This window comes from Hippoglossus stenolepis, chromosome 18, assembly GCF_022539355.2.
Source record: "Hippoglossus stenolepis isolate QCI-W04-F060 chromosome 18, HSTE1.2, whole genome shotgun sequence".
NCBI lineage: Eukaryota > Metazoa > Chordata > Actinopteri > Pleuronectiformes > Pleuronectidae > Hippoglossus > Hippoglossus stenolepis.
In genome coordinates this window covers 7,085,123-7,112,375 of record NC_061500.1, presented here as the reverse complement: position 1 = coordinate 7,112,375, position 27,253 = coordinate 7,085,123, and the positions used below count along the sequence as shown (strand labels likewise).

General features: G+C 44.8%; 1 protein-coding gene across 2 annotated transcripts in view; it reads right to left on the bottom strand.

Annotated features, from left to right (window-relative positions):
• Nucleotides 1–27,051, bottom strand: part of bcr (BCR activator of RhoGEF and GTPase) — an 81,006-nt gene extending 53,955 nt beyond the window's left edge. For both annotated transcript variants that reach the window (XM_035184248.2, XM_047344462.1), the window contains exon 1: nt 24,518–27,051. In XM_035184248.2, the coding sequence (XP_035040139.2) occupies nt 24,518–26,168 (1,651 nt within the window). In that variant the 5' untranslated portion in view covers nt 26,169–27,051. The remainder of the gene's footprint in view (nt 1–24,517) is intronic.
• Between the last annotated feature and the right edge of the window lie 202 nt (nt 27,052–27,253).

Here is a 27,253-nt window from a genome sequence, read left to right as displayed (position 1 = left end):
GCAGCCATGTTGTTTGTCAAATCATTCATTTGACTAATACCTAAAAAAGCCGGGGTGTAGAAAATCTAGTCAAATTACCGATTGGCTTGAAGTGGAGCTGCGACCTCACAAGAAAAAAAACTAATTGAAGCACAAGGCTCCCAAAGATCCCGAGCTCAACTCTGCAGGGCCAAAAATACAACTATTCCCCTGTGGGCGTCATGTGCTGCGCTAATGTGTCCGCCAGAGCGTCTGACTGATGGAGAGAGGAAGGAACAAGAACACATAATATGTATTTCTGTTATACCCCTGTTTATATGCGTGTTGGGGTTTTTGTACATGTGGTGTTAGTATGGAACTGTATTGGAAGCTGTTGTTCTGTTCAAATGTTCAAATGCCATCACTTACAGCCACACACACACAAGGCTCACTGTGTGGTAAACAGAGAAGGGATTAGATATTGCAGGAACATGCAAATGCACAAAAAGGTCAATACTAAGTGAAACAATTATTTCACTGTTCTCTGCATCAGATGTTAACGGAACAATCAATGTCTAATCCTGAATGCAAAGCTGCATTTAAAAAATAAAAATACAGAGAAAGAAAGACAAATCCTGAAGCAACCAAGTGATCCAAGATGGCGTCATACCATTGCGCTACAGCCTTTTGTGGTTTTATTTCTTTCTCCTGACGATTGTGCGATGTTCTCAATTCCTCACACATGCTCCATGTGATGCGATGCAAATGGTAAATGGAGTGGATTTATATAACAACCACTCGAAGCGCTGTACACGACAGGTCACATTCATACAGCAGATCTTCTACACCCACACTCGCACACCGATGCCCAAGAACACTCCAACATGCGGAAACCACACATTTCCCGATTGGTGGACGGCCCACTCTTCCTCCCAAGCCACAGCATCCTGCATTACCTTCGTATCGTTGTGTATTTCCATCATAACCGGCAAACTGGTGCAAATAGAAAAAAAAAACAGGAGTTTGACCTTTAAAAAAATAAACAGCAGCTTCCATCTGTAGCTGACTAAACCATATGGTTACCCTCTGCTGGGGCGAGAAAGATAAACCCTCAGCAGACACAATGAGTCACAACACATATTGTTTGAGTTAATATTACACACAGACACACACACACAAACATATTAAGGCAGAGAGAAGAAGAAACACAACTCCAACCACAAAAAAAACACAGGATGTCTGCTCTAGAGGTGTTGAAATGTTAAAGTGTGGATGATTATTTTCATGCCTCACGAAGCTCTTGTTAAATGTCTGTCTTTGTCTGGTTTTGGTTTAAGGATCAGCTTTGGAGTCTGGTGTTTATTTTCCTTGTTATTGCATAATGTCTTAAAGATTTCCCGCAGAATCTATTACGAGTCTGAATAATCTACAGTAAACCACCAGATAGGGCTGAGTGATACGGCCTAGAAATGTCCTTGCAATATTCTTAGAATATATTGCGACACACAATATTTACCTAAATATTAACAAATGTTAAATTGAACCCCATCTATAAGGTCACACTAGTTATATGCCTCTAGAAATCAACATTATTAATTTAAAGATATAAGTCTGGTAGAGCTTCCTCTGCAAAATCATATTGTAACAGGGAATTCATATGTTGGATAAATTGCCTCATGAGGTTTTTACAACACTATTACTCATAGTTCAATGTGCATAGATAGAAGTTTTTAACAAAGCGCAAAGTCTGAGCCCTTCGGCCATCGCCTGTCGATGAATCTGCCTCTAGGGGCATCGGACAATTATTTCGGGTTTTCCAGTTTTGACAGTGGATATTCGGACCAAGATCAAAGTCTGACGAGTCCACACAAGTTAAATGTTTCTTGACTCACTTGTATTAACACCTATCTGCACATGAATGGAGATAAATTAAAAAGATGATTGCGACTGCATTTTACTCTCCACACGGACTGTTTGCCTGCGGGCAACCACAGCCCGCTCAAACGTGATTGGTCAAACTAGAAAATGGAAACAATAAAGGCCTCCGACCCCAAAATCTTGTCCCCCCCGCCTTCAGATTCTGAATATTCACTTGTAGAATTTGTTCATAGAGATTAGACAAGAAACCCACACACCCAGAAAGACCACAGACACACACCTTAATCACCACACACCACTACACAGAAACAAACTGGACAATGAATAAGGCACACGACTACAGGCAGAGGAGCACAAAGGCAGACAGACTCTGTGTCTCTGCTCCACATGAATATTTCATGAATCGAAGCCAAAAAACTAAAAGGGGTTTTGTGTCAAGTTTGAAGTTAAGTATTCAACCCGAGAGCAGGTCTGTGAACCCAAAGCCACAAAAACACCCCCTTTAGTTCAACCTTATTATAGCACCGCAGGAGAGCTGTCTCACTGACAATGAGCAGGAGCAGATAACATGGTGCTACTGTTGAGATAGCACCGCGACACAGAGGCCAGGGCCCCTTAAACTCACACAAACACACATGTCAGAGTGTGAGGGGAGGTATCCGACCCACACCGCGCACACATAAGGACTGTGAGCGCAGAAGATGTGTGTGTCTGTGTGTCATTAGACTTGTCAGACGGGCTGTGTGAGGATGCACGTAGGAAAACACCCGCTCAGCTGTGCGCATGGAAACAGTTAACACAAATTAGTGACAGAAGTGTAAGGACATGCAGTATTTATACTTGTGGTTTTGTGAGTAACACTTCTGTCTCAGAGAGCAGCTATAACTACCACCGCTCCACCACTCCAGAGCAGGAATAAAAGAAGGAGGGATAGAAGTATGACAAATCACTGAGCCATGACAGCTTTCATCCCACCAGGTCTCTACACAGGCAGCACTGTTATCAATCAGAATCCGTCAATTACATCTGCACAGTGGAATCTGGATCAACAATTTAAGCCTGACACAGTCGGCAACATGACAACACATGACGTTCAGTAACTACTGTGCAGCTGCAGTGTCTACTGACATTTACTATAAAGTAGAGAAGAAAATGTGATTGTACATTAAGTTAAATCCACGCATTTAAGACAATATTTTATAATTAACATGCAACCTAGATTAGTGTTGCATTTGATAAATGGCTCTATTATGCATTCAGTGGCCACTTTATTACGTTCAATACGAGAACTCTGCCATTATTCATACTTTAATAATAATAAAAACATACGAAAGTACGAAGAGCTAAACAACAAGAGAACAAATGGCTAAAATGCAGAAATAAGTGTATTAACAATAATGGAAATAATAATAATATAGATAACAGAACAATAATAACCTGATACCCAAAGTAAATTCAGGAAATATGCCTTCAAAATTAAAAGATTCCGCCAAAACTTGAAAGAAGACAAAGTCTCACACAGCCTTATTTCCTCAGGCCTTGTTTACATAATGTTTAGTTTTGTTGACTCTGGAAAATTAAGATTATTTGTCAAGTACAACACATCAGTAACTGCAACCTAACCTCAAAGATAATGGAATTAACTGCTTTTTAACAGTGTAGAAAACTGAGAATTTGTAGGCATCATAACGGTTCAATGCTTGTGAAGAGAACAGAGGTGATCATCTTGATCATGAAAACCTCGACATCTCTCAAAACCTCTGCGAAATTGGAAAATAGGCTCACACACAATTTAACACACTGTTGTCAGTGCACTAACATCTCACACGCTCCTCAGCTGCACGGGCCAAAGTAAGTAACCTTTTAGCACGGAGCTGCGAGCCGTTGGCAATGAGCCTGAGGCAATACTGAGTCAACCAGTGGTCAAGGACGGACACAGAGAGAGGGAGAGAGAAAGAGAGAGAGAGGCAGAGAGAGAGAGAGAAACTATTATCCATTGAGACGGGAAACAAAGGACGGTGGGGCCTCGCCACACTCGAGTGAGAACGAATAATAGCTCCCGAAAAAAACCCGGGACAAGACCCTCCAGTGACCCACTTTTCACTGTGAGTAGACCAGTGATACTGCAACTGCACACCGCAATGATCCGCAAGTCACCCGTAACCATGTGAGTGTATGTGTGTGTGTGTGTGTGTGTGTGTGAGGGAGAGAGAGGAGGAGAAGATGTGCGTGTCGGCAGAGATAGGGGAGGGGCGTGGGAAAGCAGCATGTGCTTCAGTTCTTCTTCACCTCTCACTGCATCTCTGAATCTGTGTCAGATGTGCCCTGTCAACCTTCTCCAGCTCAACAATCACTGCGGCTTCAGTTGATCCTACAACAGCAATTGGTCATCAACTGCAACTGATGATCATTCTCCGTTATCGGCTAATATACTGATCATTGTTTTGATTAATTGATTTGATTGTTAATCGTTTCATCCATAAAATGTCCACAAAAATGTGTTAAGAGGACAATATGATATATGATCCACAGTGAATTCAGTAGTAAATAATCAAAACTAGTGATAAATAAACAGATAACCCTTTTTATCGTGTACATTTCTTCTCACAGTCATTTTCTGCCACCTCAGCAACATTTGGCATTTATCTGTGCAGCCTGAGCGTGACCTGAGGGAAGTGTTACCCCTGAGAGAAAGATGGTGTGCAGGAATAATAAACGGGTGAGGCAGGGTGAGAGTGTGAGCGCCTTCTCGGGGTGATCCAGCCTCTAATTGAAGTCATCAATAACACGGCACACAGGTCTCACAGCGATTTCAGGGGGGGCCCTGACAACCTGACTGCGGCCCCCAAAGTCTCTTTTATCATACATGTGCACACACACACACACACACACACACACACACACACACACACACACACACACATGTAAAATGTATAACTTTGTCCACTCTGTTGTTGTCTGAGCTCATATTGACTGTATATAAAGATGGATGACCCGTCTCCCCTTTCTCCCATTGTACAAAAAAAACGAAGCCAAAATATCCAGGATAAGGGTGCCACCATATCTCGTTTTCAGACGGAGCCAGAGTTTGCATCGTGGTGATCGTGGTGTGGAGCTGCAGTATTGAGGTCCTGCTGATACACGCGCTTTAAAATTTCAGTATCAAACAACTTATTAAAGCCAAACTTGTCAAAAACATGAAATCTTGAACCTAAGACGTGCCTAAAATGACAGAAGGTTCGGCTTTTCAGCTTGGCCCATGTCCCATCTGCTAACATAGAGGAGGCAGGGTTTAGATAAAGATTAGGTAAATATGCAGCTGCAATTTCTCTCTCTGAGACGAGGACACTTAAGTTCTCTTGAACCCACATACAACAGCACTTTGAAGGGCGCACGTCAGAGTGTAGCTAACTATCAAGAGCAATATGAAAAGAGCCGCCGCTGCTCTCCAACAGATGTGACTAAGACCCAAATTAGTACCTGCATTATCCAGATTGTCTTTAACAGCCATATGGGACCCAGGCTTGTTTCATGTGAATCACCAAAAGGGCACATGCCTCACATATGCTTGAAAAGGACTTTGCCTCCAGAGAAAAATTAACTCTGCTCTTGTTGTGTGTCCCAGCCTGAAAATACTCTAGAGCACTTGTTCTAGTGGCCGTCGCTCGTATGGCTGCGAGCATTTTATGGCCATTTCTTCATTACTCAACCGATGAGTTTATTTAAAAGTCGGCTTTGCCCTCTTTTCCTTTGTGTCAGCTGATGTTCCACGCCTTGGAATGACACATATTGAAAATAGACTTCTTCTAATTCCAGTGAACACAGATGAAGTCATGCGCACACACACGTTAATATGTAACATCCCAACGTCCCCTCGCTCACATGTTCCAGCCCAACATCCATGAATAAGCTTTGTGCCGACAAACGGAGCGACTGGGACATCAGTGTCAATATATATATAACTATATATATATATATATAATATAGCAGCGCTGCCTTCAAAGATGCAGCAGTAGCATCTCTGCTGTCATCCAGCCTCCACCACAAATAAACAGCCGTATAAAAATATCCACATTAATGCTCCATCACTGGCCAGACTCTAGAGTCGTTAGCTTTCTTCAGAAGACAGAAGACGTTACTTCTATGAAAGTCATTAAATCCTCAGAATGATGTCATGCTTGCATATTGCTATTTGCCGCACCAAATCTGCTTTTCACTTTAAAACCATCTGAAAGCGGAGACATTAAAATAAATGCTTGCGGTTCACTAATTAAACAGAGTGATGACTCCGCAGGGCACTTAAGAAAATAAATTGAGATTGACCGAAGCAGTGGCAAAGTGTCCATGTGGTATTTGTCAGTCTGGGTGTTATTCTCATAACTGTGGCTCCTCTGGTTATGGGTCATGCTAACTTTGCACTCACCACTGTATTGCAGCGGCAGACTCATAAAGATTTACAAATATATTTCAGACACTTTCCCTGAGTCCAAACAAAACAAAAGACAGAAAGTAGACTTAGGCATAGGGATCTACTTCTTGACAATTACTAGGTTGTCTACCTTCCCTTGTCTGGAACAGGTCTGATGAATGAATATAGATATAGATATGAACACAGCCATCTTGCTCTTGTGAAGCCTGAAATATAGACTAAAAAGACAACAAATATTGGACTTGAAACACTTAACTGTTTGCTAATAGCTTCACTGAGCCAATTTACAAGGTGATAATATAAAGTCAATGTTTCCTTCACAGTTAATTTGCTTTTATTGCCATTATACACATTGTTATACACATTGTGTAATACTGAAAACCTGGTCAGCATTTATTTTTTTTAAATCAGAGTTTGTTTCAGTCATATTTTACTTTAAAAAATCTTTTCTCACCACAGATGCCTTGAATAATTTCTGCTCATCATCTCCACTCACATTTCACCCTGCTTCCAACGTCTGAGTCAGTTAAAAATAAGTCTAAGCAGTGAGATGGCACTTTTCTTTTTGGAGAGATAATGGATTTTTACTGGCACTCTTTCTCCCCATAGGTCTGGCCTCGGAACGAAAATGGCAACAGAAAGTGGCCCAGCGTCAATACCCATCTATCCACCTGAATATGAAAACACTTTAACCTGGATGTGGCCACGATTATATTCACTTTAACCTCTAAAGCTTTTACTCTGATGGATTGATATGTTCCAGAAGTGTAATTCTTAGAAGTGCTACTTAAATGGTCTTGTCCTTCAGACCTTCTGCAAAACCTCTAACATGTCTTATTATGTCCCGTGCATTAACGAACGCGCACACACTCTTCTGAATGAATCACAGTTTGTGTGAATTAGCCTAGTTCAATGATAGCATGACAAAATAACTCTTCACTCACAGCTAAGTATAGACCTTTACCGTATAGAATGAAGATGTAATAGAATGTAGAGCATTAAGAAAGGAGGAAAACGCGAAGTTAAGTGTGTGTGAAGCTGTGTTCAGATAGAAAATCCAGGCGAGGGGTGGTATCTAGATAGAGCAGCAGGAGGCGGGACATGGCGTATAAATTCTGCTGCGGAAATCACGTGTTTTTGTTTACCAGCGTTTATCGCCAAAAGCTCTTGAATCTCTTTGTCTTTCCAAGTTGATACAAGTCTTCTACGTGTATGGCTCCTCTTTTTATGCCCCAAGATATTTATATTCTTCCAGTTTCGCATCCGTCACATGTTGGAGACGTCATCAACACACACACACACATGGGCTCACTCAGCCACTGACTCGGTCATTTGCGTTCTCACACACAGCCCCTCTGGGAAATTTCAGGAAAATGTCCGGTCTTCCGTGCGTGAGCTGAAAGCAGTTCCCCTGAAAAATGACCACAAACATCCATCTTTATCTTTATAAATAGATTTAGACCCAATGGGGAGCAAGAGACAAACGGAAATAAAGTTTGCAGATTCGCGGCAGGATCGGCCGCATTTAACTTGATGCTGAAATCTTTCTGCTCCGCCGGAGAGAGGAGACATAAGCCAGCTCGTCTGTGATCACCGACTCAGCACATGAAAAATGAAACGCTACATCGCCAGCTAATTCACTTACATAAGAGCCTCAACTGGGACATGAATTTAAAAGCACAGTGACAGAGAAATATAAAGAAAAAGCACAGAGAAGCTTCCAGGTAGGAGGCAGAGGAAGCAACTGGAAAAAAATGGCCATATACTATTGTCTGTTCCAAGTGACGGTGCTTTTTAAATTGGTCTTTCAGCCAAATAAAAAAAACAGTACAGTACTTTAACGTGACATAAAACATAATCTCAGCTGCAACTATTCGAATACGCTTCAGGCCAATTTTTTTTTATATCACAGAGCATTTCTCAGACGGGCTGCGAAGACGTCTCCCACAAATCATCTCGCAGCCTCTAACACACACAGGCACAGTCTCGGGAAGCAGCGATTTAGTAACTGTGATCAACGCTCCAGCCGACAGAGGAGGGATGTAATTCTCCCGCAGTATTTCTGGAAACACGCCACTTCAGTTTTCGAACTCGAGCCAAGACGGAGCCGGGCTGATTTGCACTTACTCTCAACACGTCAGAGGCATCACGGTGGTTTCCAGCAGGTTTTGTGTGTCTGTGTGGACATGCGTGTGTGTGTGTGTGTGTGTGTGTGTGTATCATTTTGACTTTTTCTTCCACATACAACTGACAATCAATCCACAATGACTGCTTTTCTTTAACGGGCCTTTGATCAGACTGACTGACAAGGCCGACCGACAGCAGGACAAACAGCATTGACTGGGGGGGGTCGATGGATGCTAATCACATCTAACAAGAAGCATTCTCTGCCCCTGACTTGCACCCTTTCACACACACACAGACACACACACACAGACACACACACACAGAGGTGGACCTGACCTCGCCACTATAAATGTCCACACTGTATTTTATGGACTTCTCTGAGAACAGCCTCACGGCGGAGGGGTTGTAATTTTTGATGAAAAACACTGAACGCCATCATTTGTCAACAGTGCAGTTACAGCAGCAACATGTTGGAACTGGAAGTGTCACAGTACAATGAAGGATAGACTTTATATAAGGATAAACCAAAGTAAAAAGTCATAGTACGTGTTAAATCATTTTTTCTAAGAGATGGTTTCTGTCATTTTAGGTAGTTTTTAAATCACACTGATGTTTAAAGTGCTAATTGTTGCATTTCTATTAATTCTTTCATTCTAGCTTTTCATTTAATCCTGAATGAACCTTTCAACTGAAAGAAACATTTCCAAGTTTGAACCCTGTGTCTTTGCCCTAATTGTTAAGCATCTCTTGTCTAATTTCAAAAATTCTGTTTTCTGTAGGTCCCTTATTTTCCAGCCAATTTTCTGAAGACTCATGATTTCCTTAACAAAATTTGCTGATATTTGCCCTGTCACTTAATCAAATCTTCAACAAAGGCCTTTCTGGGCTGAAACCAAACTGCGTCATCCTCTCCACGAAATGTGCTGGTAATTTACAGCTGAACACCAGACAATTTTTATGAAATCATGAGGAAGGTTTCTGGGGAAATTAGCTGGGAACACAGGACCAGTTTTTGTGTGGCAGTGGCTGGCAGTGCAGCGTCATGGCAGGAGGTGCGTGTTGGAAACGTCAGTCGCCTCAAACTTTGTGTTTATGTTTCCGAAGAATGCGTTTAAAGTCTAATTTATTCATTTTTCCACTCATCCCTGTTGGGGTTGAGGGAGGTGTGGGTGGAGGCTGAACAGTCGTCTACATCTCGCTAAAGCTCTGGAGCGCTATTTTCAGCAATCCAACCGCATGTGAAGGATTTGATTTAAATCCCTCTCGTAACACGTTGCAGCGTCATCACATCACAGCAGCTGAAGACGCTAACTTCCTTCTGACTGTGACTTATTTGGGTCTCCAGGAAAGACAAGAGGCCGCACTGTGTCCCGGACTTTTAAGAGCGTAACCGCGTCAAGTTGTATAATTATCAGTCACAAGGCTCCAGTTTTCACACGGAGAGAGAGACAGGGAGACACCTCTGTGATTTTCAGCAGCCACCCAGCTGCATGCAGCTTTTGGACAGATTCTGAAACATGCGCGCACTTAAAAACTCTCACTTGAGTTCTCACCCAAATACACACACACACACTTCAATAAAAAAAACACATCTGTTCCCCTCAGTGGAAGAACTGAGGCTGTGAAGATGCCACGATGCGCCTGCCAGAGGTGAATCTGACTCTGTGAGCGTGCGTTGTGTTTTTTCACTGAAGCCATTTCTAACCTGGCAGGATAATTCAATTTATTACAGCCAATTATGTATGTGTAAAAACACTGGCAGTTTCCCACTACGAGTTCTCACAGGGTCGAGACATCTGCTTGGTTCGGTGGAGGCCTCCTCTCCGTAGCTGGATGATGACATCTTGTTTTTTGTTGCCATTTTATATTTATCTGCTGATATATATTCTTTACTCCCTAATGTCTGTATCAGCATTGGCCAACACAAATCTATTTCTTTCAGGCTCTGGTGCTGATTATCACCAGTTACTTGCTTGGCTTTGTTTCGTTGCAGAGCTGCAACACTGGAGCAGTGAGGGAGGACGTCCACAAGGCAAAAAGCACCTCGTCTCAGTCGCCACCGCAAACATGGCTGCCTCACTGCAGCATCAGGATATCCCTCAGGGGGATTCAGCCATCTTCTGCTCAAAGATTTATGGAGCTCTTCTGATGGGGCGACCTCATCATGGATCCACTTAAGTAATCAATAGATTTATGAATATCTCTGAATAATGAAATCATTTCACTCTCGTCTGCCGCGGAGCAGACTGTGGGCACCGCAGGTCCCCGTATAGATGCTTCTCTGTTCACACCCTCAAGGAAAGGCTAGCAAAACCACACACACACATAGGAAACACAACAACACATTTCTGCCAACATATGAACCAACATTAACAGCAGGGAGTGGCGTCCCTCTGTGGCCTATAACACAGAGCAGAATGAGAGAAGCAGCTTTCAAACAGCAAAAACAGCATCTCCACTGATGTCGGGGCAAATCTATTGTTGACACTGAGTTTGCACTGGTAGGGAACAAGTAAAGAGCAGTTTTCTCTTTCTCTGCATTAACAGCAAGATCCAATGACAAGGCCTGAAGCAGGGGGAAGTGTGTGTCGAGTAAATAGTGCTGGGTGTGATGTTTTCTGTGGCGTTTGTGTGTGAGTGTGTGTTACGCCGTCTCTGGTGACACACAGGGATTCCTTGAGACACCTTGTCCTCTGGCCATCGTCCAATCCTCTGCAGAGAGAGGGGCGGGGACGACACTGTGTCAATCATGAGTCGTAGCACTGCAGCTGCTCTTCATCCCTCGGAGGATTATTTAAATAGAGACCGCGCTGCTCTCTTCAGACGTCAGGTCACACGTTGTTGTTTCATTTCAAGATGTTTAATCAGTATCATTAAATCAACATCTCAATGTGGTAGAGGGTGGATACCGGAGTTGAGCCGGGTTCGGACAAACATTTTGAAATTATGTTCAGGATCGGGTTGAGTTTGTTTACTTTGGGTGGACTATCTACTTGAATTTATACACTGCACGTGCCTGTAATCGGTGAAAACATTGGATTCGAAACCATCCTCCAATGAAAAAAAGACGAGATGAAAAAACCCCTCTCCACTCACAATTAAATCTAATCAGAAAATAAAACCTGAGAGTTAATTGAGATTTGTTACGCTACAAAAGCAGGATTGGCCGTCTGTGCGGCGGCAAAATGTACAAAACAGATTTATTCAGGCTTATAGTCAATTATATATTTGCTTCTATTCCACATGATAAGTGACTAACCTAAATTACATGTGACAGACGGAGCCATGTGACTGAGCCTATAGCCCGACCCACTGTAGTGTTGTTTACACTGCTGTGAATACTGGTCATCATCTGCTTGTACGAGACTCTCACGAGCGGAGTTGTTCCACATAAGACTATTTGCAGTTTGGAGTTCAAACAGTCTCTGCATGAAATCTAATACCAAATAATGTAGGATAGTAAATGGTAATTCTCAACACTGTCAGAGATTTAAATATAGCACATATATATATAGTGATGTGAAAGTCACACAATTAGTCAGACCTGGGTTTCACATATTTGAGATTATGTGACTCATGAAAGTTGCAGCATGGGCTTAGCACTGCAGTGTTTAGAGTCACAGCTCACATGCAGATTTTCTTGCTCTTTGGAAGCAAATGACAAATCCTTGTGTCACCATGTGGAGGAACAGGATCCAGTGTTTGCATGGTAAACATCCCATTTCATAACCTGTGCACACGAGAAGCTGCTCCTGTACGAACAGAGTGAGATTCCATATAGATACTGGAACATTGTGTTGCAGGATTTTTGACATCAGAACTCTTGACTTTACTCCAATTTAAATAAACTTGAATTCATTATTCATCATTTCTTGATTTTAAATCTGTAAAGAGCTGCGGTTGGAAGTGCAGCGGAGAAGAAGGAACGTTTTTAAAAATGGATCATAGATACTCAGAAGTAAGACTGATACATTTATCAACTCAGACGATGTATCATCAGCAGATCTATCGGTGAATATTTCCTCGTGTGTGTGACATGACGACACTCAGAGTAAAAGTTAGAGGATTTACTGAGTGTAAAATCCAGACAATCTCTGGGTTTATGCATGGTAATGTGCACATAGAGTTTGTTCATTAGTCAACTGAATGATTTAGATATTTGCCCTGTTTAACGTTGTATAGATTGAATGAAAAATACACAGATGAAGTGATGATGATAATCACAACTTGCAGCCCTGCACATGTTAAGATCATCCTGCTGAGCACCACTGGGGGAGGAAGTCAGCATCTCTCAGCTTACTACACACGCCTCCATGATACCGTCAGTCTATACCGATATTGGTTTACACATCACATGGGGAAACTGTGCGTACCCTCATGTGCATGTTTGTGTGAGTGTGTGCATTTGAGTGGGGGAATATGACGCCCCGTGTCACGACAGTCAGGCTCCAGTTTTGCAACAAGTGGGCTGCAGCATCAATAATGGATGACAGAGACAGGGATTAGACGGGGGGGCAGAGTGGTGTAGGCAAAGCGGGCAAACGTGTCCTTTTATCTAAATTCAACAGTCAATTAGTGGGTACATATTCAGTTCCGCGTGTGTATGAGATGCTAAGTTTACTCATAAATATCCGTATTTGCATTTTCTGTGTGTTCGTGTAGGAGAGGCAGAGCTGGAGAAGTGGTGTACAACAGAGACGCTCAGTATTTAGAGGTAATTAGGGAAATGTCGACATTATTCAAACGTGTGTGTGTAAGAAATGAGGCTGGAGTTTGGAATTTAATGTCTAAAATCTTCACAAGGCTTCACGCAGCAAAATTCAACACCGCAAGCTACTGTGCGTCCTCCTCGCAGATGTGACAAGAGAAAGTACTTCTTGGGTTGTCACTTCCAGCCAATCGCTGCCACTTTGCTCTGAGCGTGCTCTGCCATTTATAGGTCTGTAAAGTGGGCCAAATGAGAGAGAGAGAGAGAGAGAGAGAGAGCTGCAGCGACAGTGACACGGGCAGAAATGTCGAACTGGAACACTGGAGAAAGAAAACAGAGCGAGAGAAAGAGAAAAGAGCTGACAAAGAATGAGAGGAAGAGGGAGATAACAGATAAACAGCTTCTTTAAACCAGTGGCTGTAGCTTTCTGTCTGAAACTGGAAAAGTGACGTGCAGTAATTGAGCCACAGCGGGTAAAGGTCGGCTGCAGGGCTCGGTCAATCGATGCCTGAGGCTGCATCACCGCTGCTGCACAAAGGGCTGTTCACCTGTTTATTCAAAGTTAAGAGAAGGTCGACACAGTACACAGAACCCAGAACCGGAGAATCAGTTGTCATCGCTCTGAATGCACCAGTTGCTGCTGAAGTTTATCTGAGGACGTAGAAGAAGACAGGTTTAACTGGGACTACAGGCTGCCCCGCCCCCCACTGACTGCAAGATGCTGTTTACCTGTTTATATCATTATCACATTTCGAAATGGCACCAAATTCAACACGGCCCTTCCCCGGGTGCAAGGTATTCAAGCCACAGAAAGACAGACATTTGTGGAATTAGTAGGCAGATCGTAGGTAGATATGACTATTTGGACCATGTGGACACCACAGAGGAAGGAAATCCCACCACAAAAGAAGCACATGTGGAATCACTTCATATTCTCTCCCTCCTACATTCACAAACAGCTTCATCTCTCTTTCTTTTACACAGAGAAACATATTGAATAAAGTCAGCTGGAGACTTTGTTGTGCTGAGTGTTTAATGTTCATTTGTAGCGCTCCTGGTCTTATTTTTTTATGTGCTAATAACACAAACATGTGCTCACATCAGCCCACAGCAAACACCACACGCCTTCAGTATAGCTTTGTTATCTTGCAGTCAGGGCTGTTTGCACAAGGTTTCCAAAGAAGACTTAGAGATTTCAGGACTAACCAGAAAACCGCATAACTCTGGAAGTGGTTGTTAAGCCTAGTGAGCCTCCGCTACATGTAAGAGTTGTGCAAATTATTTTTCCGCTTAAAAAGAAATGTGTGTTTTAAGCGCTTGGCTAGAGGCTACAGGTTGAGCTGGAAAAAGCAATGACAGTTAAAAATTCTCGTCTCCGTTTTTTGCTCCCGGGAAGGTACGTAGGAGGAGAATCAGGCCAAGAGCTGCTGGCTTGGATTCTGCCGCCTGTCAGAAGAAAAGAGGGCTAACAATGGACTGAAACAGAAAGACAGCGCGGGACAATGCGGCTGCAGACAAAAGGCTTTTAAAAATTCCGACTGAGCGTGAAAAGGCCCCAGCATCTCACGTTTAAATGACAGATTTTTGCAGATTGCTGAATTCCCATTCACATCCCTCACATCCACGTTTCACTAATCGTGATTGTGCCTGAGCTGAGAGGCAGCAAATTAAAATCCTGGAGATAACGGAGAGAGAGAGAGAGAGAGAGAGAGAGAGAGAGAGACCATCCGATGTGATGTGTCTGATATTTTCTGCCAGACAAGTGTCGTCTCTCCATGAACTTGAAAATCAGTTGTCATGGCCAAATTGGGCTTAAAATCAGCCTTTATATTGTACAGTGCGCTCCAGGCTGAACACTGCTGAGTGAAAGAGGCAAGAAGAGACAGAGGGAGAGAGAGAGAGAAATGGTCAGGGGGATAGAGAAAAGGATATTAAGTGACATAAAAGACATATCACAGAAGGAGGGATGTTACCGAAGGGCATGCAGGGAGAGGAGAGAGGAGGAAGGGGAGGGGAGGCCCATCGCAACATGAAATCTGATATTCCCCAGGAGCCTACAGTTATCCAGTCCCTCTGCAACAAGCGGCTCAACAAATAACAGACAATAAAAAGGAGCCCGAGCCGGAGAGAGAAGCATAATGGAAATCAAACTTCTCTTTACATCTGGTGACGTGTAACAAATTCTACAGATTCCGCTCTTCGTCAAAACCAATGGGATCACAACGCGAGAGCTTTTCTTTCTCTTCCACTCCAGACTGCAGCCAGTTTGAGCGTGTGTTTCTCTTACAGCATAGCTTCCTCATTCAGCGGCTCACTAGTTATATTATCTACACTACTAGATACTGTACACACACACACCTCTACCTTTAATAGCCTGCGCAGCCCTTAACAACTAACTGCCATTTATTGAGAAACCTATCCCTGCTGCCCAGTGCAGACACAGTCCAATAACAAAGAGCCTGAAGGAAGGAAGGTGACACACACACACACACACACACACACACACACACACACACACACACACACACACACACACACACACACACACACACACACACACACAATATCAGATAGAGAGAAAGAGAGAGAGATTTGATTAGCCCACAGACTGTATATGAGCCCAGAGGAGGCAGTGTGTCCCTGTAGGGCACAAAAATAAAATAATAAGAGGAAGTAGCCACACTGGATATTACAAGTATTAAATGAGGAAATGTTTGATCATCATCATCATCATTTATTGAGTATTAGTCTGTAATCTATGGCCAACTGGGGTTGAATGGACACACAACAAAGCTCTGGTTTCCTTTTAGAAGCCAGTAAACATCCAGGGGATGCAAATTTGAAATTTTATTAACATTTATGACCAAATAAATCTCCTAAACAACTTTTAATCAACATTATTGCATATAACATAATAATCGTTTGATTATATTTCTCAGAATTTTGCCTCTTGATATCTCACTCTTTAGAATTCAGTTCATTTCGTGGGATTTGAACAAGATTATTTGCGCTGGGCAGGAGGTAGCACGGGTCGTCCACTAACCAGAAGGTTGGTGGTTTGATCCCCGGCTCCTCCAGTTCAGATTGAACCCCGAAATGGCCCCTGATTGTGTGGGCATGCGAATGGGTAAATGTAGCTTGTACTGTAAATCCCTCCGAGTAATACATAAGATAACACCCTATATAAATTCAGTCCATTTAGCATTTAGCGTTGCAACATAAGCTCGAAGACAGGATTTCAAGGACATTCATGAAGTCAAGGACAGAGAATAACACTACCTCCTACGTACAGCTTAACCCCTAGTGAGCCGGAATCCTCCGCACTGACAGTAAGCCGAGGTTAACTCCATTAAAGTCAACTAAACCAATTTTCCGAAGAATTATAAGCTTTTAACAGTCCGTGTCCTCGCACACAAACACTACATCTGCGCAGGCCGAACATATGGACGGACAGGAGAAGGAAATACAGGCATGCGGACATTCAGGAATAGCTGGAGGGAGAGAGAGCGCAAACAAAAAAGATGGGAGAGACTCTCGGAGAATCGGCCGAGTCTGCACCTGCTCTATACTGTTCTGTAACAAGGAGACATTTGGCATCGATTGTGTTGTTTTATAGGCCTTCGTCGGTCAAACCCCTATTGGACAATTACAGAGAGAGAGAGGCTGCTTGAGGAAGGGGGCTGGGACTTTGATCTCTTCCCCTCGCTTGGAGGGAAACCCGCGGAAACAAAGAGGGAAAGGTGAAGACTTCTAATTGGCTGCAAGCAAAGGAAACTGGAAGCAGCTGGAAGAATGGGGCAGTTGAATGGAGAAGGAGAAGACGGAGAAAGAAAGAAAATAGGAGGAAGTGAGATGAGAGGGATAAAAGAGGAGGAATGAAGTGAAAGAGAAGAACTTTAGAGAAGAGAAATCAAAAAGCTGCATTTGTATGTTTATTTTCCTGTTTTTTTATCTGCTCAATTTAGTGCAATCAAAGCTAATCTCGTCCAATCAACCCTTTGTTTTTTCAGCCTCACATGGGCACACGCGCTGTGGAACATGCATACATGACAGCGCTGGTTCGTGAGTGATGATAATCCTAATGTGTAATATATAGGACATCATGCATTAGTGCAGTAATGAGTGCAGTCGGATGTGAGCTGTGCTACATGAGGGGGAGAAAAAAATAAAAAAATACTAATGGTAATCTGATTGTTGGCCAGCTTTTAATTCCCAGACGAAAGAGGGGAGATTAAGGCTTGTTGATGTTTGCATGACTAGACAGGTTTGTGATGCCTTTTAATCCAGAAAAAAATATCACCAGGCTTTCAATTATACGTTTATGCCACAAGCCTACAAGTTCACGGTAATAGTTAAGAGGGAATGTTGGAAATCGAATTATTAGCTGAGCTTCCTGAATCTTAACTGCAGCCCAGAGTCTTGTTTGCTTTCACTAGGATATCAGTGAATTTGTAATGTTTATTCTCTGCATGTTCAAGAATTGAATTAGCGATGTTCTAATACCGGCATCGTAAGTTTCCACCAATACTACAGAAAATGCCGGGTCGGGCATTGGCGAGAATGTAAACCTATGTACCGATCCGATACCACGTCTTTAAAGTAAATTAGCTTCACCCAGATATAACTGCAGTTTTCTTTTCCCCGAGAAATGACATGAACAGTATCTGAGAGGTAAAATGGCATCTGAACATCTCTAGACTTCAGCAATACGTCATATTTTATGTTTTATCGTTTATGTTATTTTGGTCATAAACGAGCACTCAATTATTGCACATGTATAAATTTGAGGGGCTAACGAGTCAAAAGATGTAAAACCACTGGATCCTACACTTCCCACGATGCACTGTCTGACCTGGTTAATGTTCAGATCTTTGTAACAAGGGCTTTCTGTTAAAACCCACCTGACTTATTTCCTTAGCCTTGACAGACACCATACAACTGTTCAGGCTGCGTACGGCTTCCTGTGAATATAGTAAAATGACATGTAAAATAGGTGGTGACCCTTTAATGTGCAGACACGCGTCAGTGAATCTTGACAAATAAAGCAGAATGCAGCTCTGCACAGCCCCAAGTGCCGTGTGGTGTCATGCTGACATTAATCATCACAGACGCCATATTTCCTTGTGGTCTTAACCAGAAACCAGGTCTTTCTTTCCACCCCCCACCCCACCCCCTGACTTTAACCCAGTCCCTTGGAGAGCTGGCTGTGATTAACGACCCCAGCAGCTAACCTAGAACACGTAGAAAACCAGAGAACACACAGCAGCAAGCACTTACACTGCAGGGCAAAAGGCCTGCGGTGAGCGGTTAGCTGTGGACGCTAACTAGCACAGTTTCCGTGCACTGCGGCCAATCCAGAGGGTGAACTCAGAGCGCCGTGCTGCACAGAGCCAAGATGGCCGCTCTTCAAAGTTACAGCAGCGGGGAGAAACAAGTCACCAGAATTTATGTAAGGGATTTTTCCATCACTTTTTATTTTTTGTCGTTTTATTTTAACAAGAGCACTTGGTCACCAGAGGAAAGATTGTGGCTGGGTGCTTGGCAGAGGAAACATACAAGCACACACACAAAAAAAGGAGAAGAAATAAACAGAAGCAGGGAAGAGTAAAATTACCCTTAGGAGGGCCGTGAGTGTTTATGTGCATTTGTGTTTACATGTCTGTCTGCAAGGTCCAGTAATGATCCTCCAATCTGCTTCCATTCACCCGGTGTCCAAAAGTCTCCCCAGGCCTCAAACTAATGGCCAGTGGACGCAACATAATCACTTCCTGTCTTTAAACCCAAAGAAAGAGAGACAGTTTGAGGTTCTGGGGCTGCCACACCAGCAGGTTGTGAGAGGTTGGACCTCTACTGCAGAAACAAGGGAAGCAACGTGACCACAGAGATGCTCTGAAAATCGTAATAATAAAATAAGTGCCTCATCTTGCCAAATAAAAAATACAGATGTAGTGAATTTAAATGTGGTTTCATAAGGAGACTGATGGGCCTTGTGCTCTACTAAGTACTATTCTAGGGTTGCATAGAGACTATTTGGACCTGGTGTATAGATGTTATCAATTCAAGTAGCATTTTATATAGTTTATACTGTTATACCTAAGCCAACTACTATGGTCAACTATACAAAGTCAAGTAACTACTAAAGGACAGCATGAACTATGAATGTTCAAGACCAACCCCTGCATACTAGAGATGTTATATATTATAGAGTGTATATAATGAAAATAGCTCAACTACTAAATTAGTAAAGAGGCTTTTCACATTCTCACAGGAACTTTTTCTTCCTCCATAACTGATCCCAGGAGCAAAGGGATCGTTTTGTCATTGGTCCGAGCAGGTTACACCGGCCCAGTGAAAGGCCGAGCCGAGCGCCCAGCTGGCAAGAAAAAGGCAGACACAACCCCCCTCTCCTCCTTTTACCCCTTCTTCTTATCCCCCTTCTCTCCTCTCCACCACTCGCAGCCTGATTGTGAGCCTGCAGCTCCTGTGTGCCGGCTGAGGTAACCCAGGCTTTCACCGCCAAACTCACTCGAACAGCGCAGTGTGAAGGAGCCTTTTTAAAAGAGCTACAGCTACACAACCCCCGCTCTCCCTCAGTGTGAAAATGGGGTCATTGTGCCACACCGAACGACTGTAAAACATGTGGCCAGAGGTACCAACGACAAAATGTGTGTCAGTGTCTCGTGGGCTGTACCCATCCTTCCTCTTCATCCTCTGCACAAATGAACACACATGGAAATACACGCTGAATCACTCAAGGCAAGGGACACGACACACAGGGCTCAGAGGGAAAGAAGACATACACAAACTCAGCCTGGTACAGACCGTCACCTCCACTAACAAACACTCAATGATGATGATTTCCTTCGTGGCTACAAATATATTGAGAAAAACACACAGTGATATCATCATCATCATCAGATTTGATCTGCAATCCTCCCTCAGGGGAACCGAGCCCTTTTCACAGTGACTATTTTTTTGTCTTATCCGACACATGCTATAATTCATACAGTGACACATGCCCTCCCAGCATGCTTTGATTTGCATTTTTTCAGGGCAAAAGACACAGGTTAAAAGTGTGCTGAATATAGTTGAAAGAAATGTTGTTTTTTAGACTTTTAAGTTGCATATAACCATTGTTTCAACAACGTATTTCAATATGAGGCAGGTTCCATCACTAAGGATGTGTGAAATAAAGTCCCTCATCCAAAAGGTTTTAGCTACAATTAGCTATTTTCAAACTAGTCCAGCCGTCCACCTACCTTCTTCTGCCGTCATGGCGACAGCAGGCTAAGCAGGGTATTCCAGACATCCCTCTCCATAGCAACATTTCCCAGCTTCTCCTGGGATCCTGAGGCATTCTCAGGCCAGATGGGCTATATAATAATCTAGATCCAAGTTCTGGGACTCGTTTAGGAGTCCCCACATGCCCCAAAGTTTCAAACCAGTGATTAATTACATTTCTCAGAACTTGAAAAATATGTTTACTAAATCGAGCTTCCTAAATATAAGTATAATGTTTAATGTTGTAAAGGGTTTATATTAGCAAGCTAATGTTAGCTAACGTTATCCAGTTGGCTCCATTAGCTAGCGATTACACTTAGCATATAGGTGTATAGCCTACTTGGTATCAACCAATTCCTAATTTTTTTTGCGAGGTAAAAGCCATTAGAGTTCAGTGTATCGTAGTGTGAACGTATAAACAGCTGGTGCAACTGGCTCAGGTAGTAAAAATAAATTCAAATAAAGTCAAATGCCGTTGAAATCATGGCTAACTATGACTATGTCTTTTTAATACCCACACTACTAATGAGATAATAAAGCTATTCTGCATTTATATGATATTTTAAAACTCAAACATCCTTCATTTATAAAAAAGAAGAGATAAATAACCCCAGACGGAGAGTGACGGAGTTTGTACTTGTCTAAAATTAGAGCTGCTGACGGGACCCAGCTGAAGGAGGAGGAGGTCTTGGACAATAAAACCATTGAAGCTTTCCCGGGCCTGTCCTGCTCTGGCATCCCTGCCCTCTGAGACACAAACCCACAGGTATTCACCAGTTTTCTCTTCACATGAATCAATGGAAACAGCGTTACGGAGAGACTTGGCATTTTCGGTTGCCACCCAATTCCATTCAGAAGGTAGTGAAAGCCGCCTTTCTTCAGCTGACTGATCTCAACTCAAACTCTCAGCAGGTAAAGTGTGTGTGTGGCCACGGGGCAGTTCTGTTAACATCGCTATGAGCTTCAGAGGATGAGTTTTATTCTCTGTGAACTTTTGCCCTTCTTTAAAAAGAATCAATTTCCATGTTCTACACAAATTCAGAGGTTTACTTGCAGGAAAGACGAGGAGGCGACGTGAAACAGACTTGTCAGTCGTCTCGGCGCGTATGATCAAATACTTGACGTAACATCGCCGCGCTCGTGTTTCTTCAATCCACATCAAAAGCGGGAAGTTGGCAGCTGAAGGTTTTCTCGCCTACAAAACCTGTTTCGATTTAACTCACCGAGCGGCTCCCCTTTCCCACTGAAGTCACTGGAGGCATCTTTATTTGAGTCTTTCATTCATTTTGTCATTCTGTACTTCTGTCGCAGTCACAAAAGGCCTGATAATCTCAGAAGGTAAACATCTGATCCTGAAAACCTGAGATGGTGTGACTCCTCCAGAGGCGTCTTCAGACTCTGGTCGACAAATGGCACGAAACATTTTCCTTCTTGCACCCTTCTGGCCTTAACGTCCCATCTCCAGCTACAACGCGAGCATTCATCCGCCTGCAACTATTGCTGAAGGTAAAGCAGCCTCCAGGTATACGAGCAAACATCAAGCATGTGTGTGTTTGTGTGTGTGTGTGTGTGTGAGTGTGTGTGTCTTTGTGCGTCTGTGCATTTCTGTTACGCAACGGGAGAGTTCTTCCCATCTGTGCTTCTCCGCAGCCCCCGCATCCCTGACCAGTGAAGCGAGAAACGACAGCTCACTGCCTTGCACTCTGCCTCCTCGCTCTTCCTAGCACAACACCGACCCACTCTCCATTATTATCATCATCATCATCCTCGATCGCCCAGCAAAAACACACTCTTGGCTCCTCATCCCTCGTCTGTCTCTCCTCCGGCTGGCACACACACACACACACACACACACACACACACACACACACACACACACACACACACACACACACACACACACACACACACACACACACACACACACACACACACACACACACACACACCCACCCACACACACACACACCACCACCACCAACACACCACCTGGGCTTCAAAACAACAACTCGTCATCATCACCTTCACTGTCTGCATCGCACCCATCTGCCCTCAGCTTAAACCCCAACTACAAAACAAGACCCGCTCTGCAGGGTGTCGAAAATTTTTTACTTCCTATGCTCAAATTCCAGATTATCCCACTAAGTGCATCCCTCTCTATACCCCCCAGCCCCATCCTCCATCTCTGTCCCTGCTCTTCCGGCTCGCCTCGCTCCCCACAGGGCTCATTGTTGTGGAAAAGATGTTAAAACAAAGAGAGCAGACAGTGCAGCGATAATCCTAAACATAGCAGCTGGGGAATTAGTTAGCCATTTTTCCTGGGGACTCGCACTGCTGCTGTACACACACACATCAGAACAATCTTATTTGTTGTCAGCACTACAAATGTTAGCGATGGCTGATGGTGTTTGCCTCCCAGGGAAGGGAATAGTAATTAAAATGGAAGATGGCTTTTTCGCGTTCACCGCAAAGAGGAGATGGTTTTCCAGACAGGATGAGATGCTGCACTTTGACCAGAGTGTCCCGTCTGGAAAAAGCATTTTAGCTGATTCCACCAGGGCCACCGTGTCAAATAAATGAATTATAGATGCACCGAGACCTCCGCTGTTCAGGATATTTAGGCAATGAGCGGTTTCAGGTTGCAGAAAGTAATGCTGCCCAGAATGGTGACAGTAATACCTACAGTACAGGGAGGAAATTAGGCCTTAGGTTAGCTGTAACTTCATTTTACAGGTACATGTCTCACAGGCAGGAGTGAAAACATATCAATTGCTCCCCTTTTTCTTTCTGTCCCTTTTTCATGTTTGAGTTCCTTCTCCTAATCCTCCAATTCTCTCTCTCTGCTCCTCTCTGCTTTCTGACTTCCTCTTCCCTCCTTTCCAGTTCATCCTGGCACCAGAGCAGGTGTATGATGCCAGCACCCCGCTGCCTGTCTGCTCCAGCAGGGCGCCAGCACCAAATCTGTTACAGTATAGCAGGGCCGCTAAAACACTTCTACACACTTCCACAGCCAAGTCAAGTCAAATCAAAGTTTATCTATATAGCACGTGTAAGACAACCACAGTTGACTAAAGTGCTGAAAAGGGGTTAAAACGCAAAAGTAATAACGCGTTAAATATCATAACATCGCGAAAGAAAGTGAGAAGAAGTAGGTCTTTAGAAATTATTTGAATTTAAGTGTTTCTAAAGACCATTGAAAGACAACACACCAAAACGTGCATTACCACTGCAAACCGCATCTTGGTAAACATCATTCCATGTCTAAAAAAAGAATGTCAAATATCTGAACCGCCCGAGCAATGTGCAGTTTTAGCTCTTGTGAACTGGCAAAGCCTCAACAATGGAAACTTCACTGAGGAATTACAGTAAACTAAGCCCTCCTAATGTGGTTCTTGAACACAACACACTCCACTGTTGTTGTGATTGAGCCTGGCAGCCAGGGCAGCCAGTGACCATGTCTCAAACTCCAGTATGCACACATCTATCTGATACTGTCGCTGCTGTTCTATTACAGGTGGCTGAAAGGCTGCAATTTAGTGGTTAGGGACTGTGCAGGTAATTGTTTGGAGAGATTACAGTGGGATTCCTTTGTCCTGGTCTGTTACATAAGCAAATAAATAGTTTTGGCTCGAGGTGCAGGCGGACGTCTTCTGCTTTGTCAAACTTGAGACGGACAGGAAGACGGCCACCTGTGATTTGAATTCCACACTCGGAGCCACAGGGGTCGTCTGAGAAAGGCTAGACCTGCAGCTTCCACTCGACCTGACCACATTTATTGTTCACCCACCCGACTGACATTCCAGGAATAAGCAGAGGAGGATCTTTCATCTGTCTCCCACGCGAGGCCTTCCAAAGGACACACAGCGCTGCTCGTCTATGTGTGCGCACACACATACACTGATGCACACAGACTTTTTGTGGTTTTTAAAAGGGAAATGCAAAAGAATCAACACCAAAATCATTCCTGCGTGACTAAATTACGCTCGTCCCAACATCTACTCAGGCTTTCATTAATTTTTCCTTCCTACACACACACAACCAGGCACACTCCTTTTTCTGTGTGGGCTCGGAAACGTCCTTTGTGCTCCAGCCCACTTGCTCTCAGCAAAAGATTAAAGACGGGATACAGCACTCACCTAGGTGGTCTCCATGGAAACTGTTGTCGTGGGATGTTCTGCCGTGGGGCAAGAGGTCATGATGGGCAGCAGGTGGCCAGATTTGACCGGTCTTGCGAACACTCACAATAGTGGCCTCAGACATGACCACGTGGCCTCCCTGCTGCCGGTGAGGACGCTTCTGGGACTGCGGTGTCGGCGGGCTGCTGCTGTCCAAAGAGTGCTGGGAGTTCTGGGAGTTCTGGGATGGCGAGCGGCTCTTCTCTCTGAAGGGCCGACGGAAGGCCGTAGTGGGGCTGGGTGAGACGTGGCTCGACTGGCCAGAGGAGAAGTCCTCCTCACTGGACGTCAGGTTCTCGTTGGAGCTGCAATCCGGCGTGTAGCCGCCGCCTCCACCTACATCTTCAAAACTACCTGGGGAGTAGGAGCGGCGTGGCCAGGTCAGGAGGTGGTCGTCTCCTCCCCCGTGTTCTCTCATTGTGACACCTCCAGATCTACCATCTCCAACCCCACCTTCGCCCATCATCACCCCACCAACATAGACACTGGAGTAGGCCTGGAAGTCAGAGGGCTGCCAAGGCGGGGGCGGAGGTTTACCCCCATTGGCTCTCGCTGAATGTCTCTGATTGGGCTCTCCATCTTCATATTCTGCGTCATAGCCGCAGGTGCTCTCAGTGGAACGTCCTCTGTACACAGGCCTGGCGCGGAGCTCCCCGGCTACTGTTGCCAGGTTACCTGGGAGGGAGTGAAGAGATCTCTTTCGCTCCATCTGCATGGCCTGGCTGCCCAGGGAGCTGATCTTGTCAGAGACTTCACGGTCATTGACCCTTACCAGACCCCTCTCATGGTGGAATTCCATGTTAGTGTAAAATGGTGGTGGTGGCGGTGGTAGCTGCTTCTCCTGACCCTTAGCTACATCACCTGAAGAGTGAGAGTTGGCCCGTTTGATCCTCTCAAAGTTGGATCTAAGAGCTGCCACACCAAGACCCATACCAAGTTTGTCCTTGGGGTCAGTGGGCAGATCCTTGTCTGGGGGTGGAAGGGTGGGCCTGCGGGGAGAGACTGAGATGCCGCCTCTCTGCTTGGATGGCGAGAGGCCGTCCAGGTTGTCGCAGGATGTCGACTCAACTTGCTGGGGCACGTCAAATGCTGACTCCAGTCCGTCTCCGTGGGAGGCTGACTTTCTGGCAGGTGGAGGTCTCGGTTTGGTCCTGCCTGTACCATCTCCAAGAGGCTGGAAGCGAGTCCTGTCCATGATGGGCCCACCAACACCACCAACACCACCACCACCGCCACCACCACCACCACCACCGCCACCGCCGCCATAACATCCAACTCCAACTCCTATTCCAACCCCACCAGTCTCCTGCATGTGTGGCTGCTGGGACTCTGCACCCTGTGTGGCTGCGGGGTCCATCCCCTCGTTCAGCGGCGTCTTCCTGAAGCCCCACCGCTGCTTGTCGTAGCTCTTCCTCTCTTTGGCCAGGAGGGTCTGCAGGTAGATCATGCGGAATCGCTCCTTGTTCACCTCCTGCTCCAGACGCCTGATGGACGCCTTGCACCTCTCCAGCTCCTGCTCGATGCCCCCTACTGACCTCAGCTCCATCTTGGGGGGCTCAGACTCTGGGAACTGTGCTTTCCACGCCTCCATGAATCCAACGGGTTCCACCATATTGTTCCACCAATCTATTTCTGAGAACGACCCCCCGACTCACGCACGAGGGGAGGGAGGGAGGGAAGATGCCAAGGACACGCAGATTGTCCCTGTCCAACACTGTGTCCTTCCCAACAACAATGTCCAGCTCCAGCAGCAGAGCAGGGGCAGTGTTCAGAGCAGGCCTCGAGGAAACCCGTCCACAAACACACTGTCTAATTGCTGACACTTGTCGTGGGCTGCGCGGGCGCAACAATACATCCCATTCTGAACAAGAGAAACCGGCTGGTCAGTCACTGGAACCACTGGGAACGTGCGGCGCAGAGACAGGAATAAAAAACTGGAGCAAACTTCGTGTTTCTCATGCATTATTCCACAAAAAGGGCACTTTCAGACGAGGAGTAAAAAAAATTATAATAATCAAAAAGAAAATCTCTCAGCCACGATGACAGCTGGTGTCTTTGTGACCAGGGGGATGTGGATCTCAGGGGGGGGGTGGGGGGGAGAGAAAAACAGGAGAAAGTGTTTTTTTATCAGTCCTGGTTTACTCACTGTCTCCGTGTGAGGCTGGAGGTGGAGGCTTCACTCCATGTTGTCCATGAATCCCAGGCGCTGCCGCTGCTGCTCCTCGGGTCCGAGGCGCCTTTGTACCAGCAGCGCTTCAAGGAGGACGCGTAAAAAAGCGCAAAACGCGGAGCGACGACAACATCGGAGTCGCGGGTCTTTACGCGGAGGAGGGAGCCGGTGCGAGGGGGACGATTTGTTCCATTATCCCGTGTTCCTCCACAGCACTGGTAGTAGTGGTGGTGGTGCTGGTTGTGTTTTCTCCCTTTCTGTGGTTCTCCAGCGTCTTCGGCCGTGATGGTGCCGCTGTGTGCGCTCCCATCTCCGGCCAGAGGGGCTGTGAGGGAGTGGGAGGGACCAGAATGACAGGGAGTCTGCTGGTTAAAGAGACACACTCACCCCTTCACCTGAACCCGCAGCCATTCGTTTCCCTCAACTTCTTCATTCAAGACAATGGAGGTTTTTGCTGCTCTTAAAAGACAGAGCACATCTCAGGTCTTTTCTTTATCCATGCGTAATCTGTGCGTCTCATCCAACAG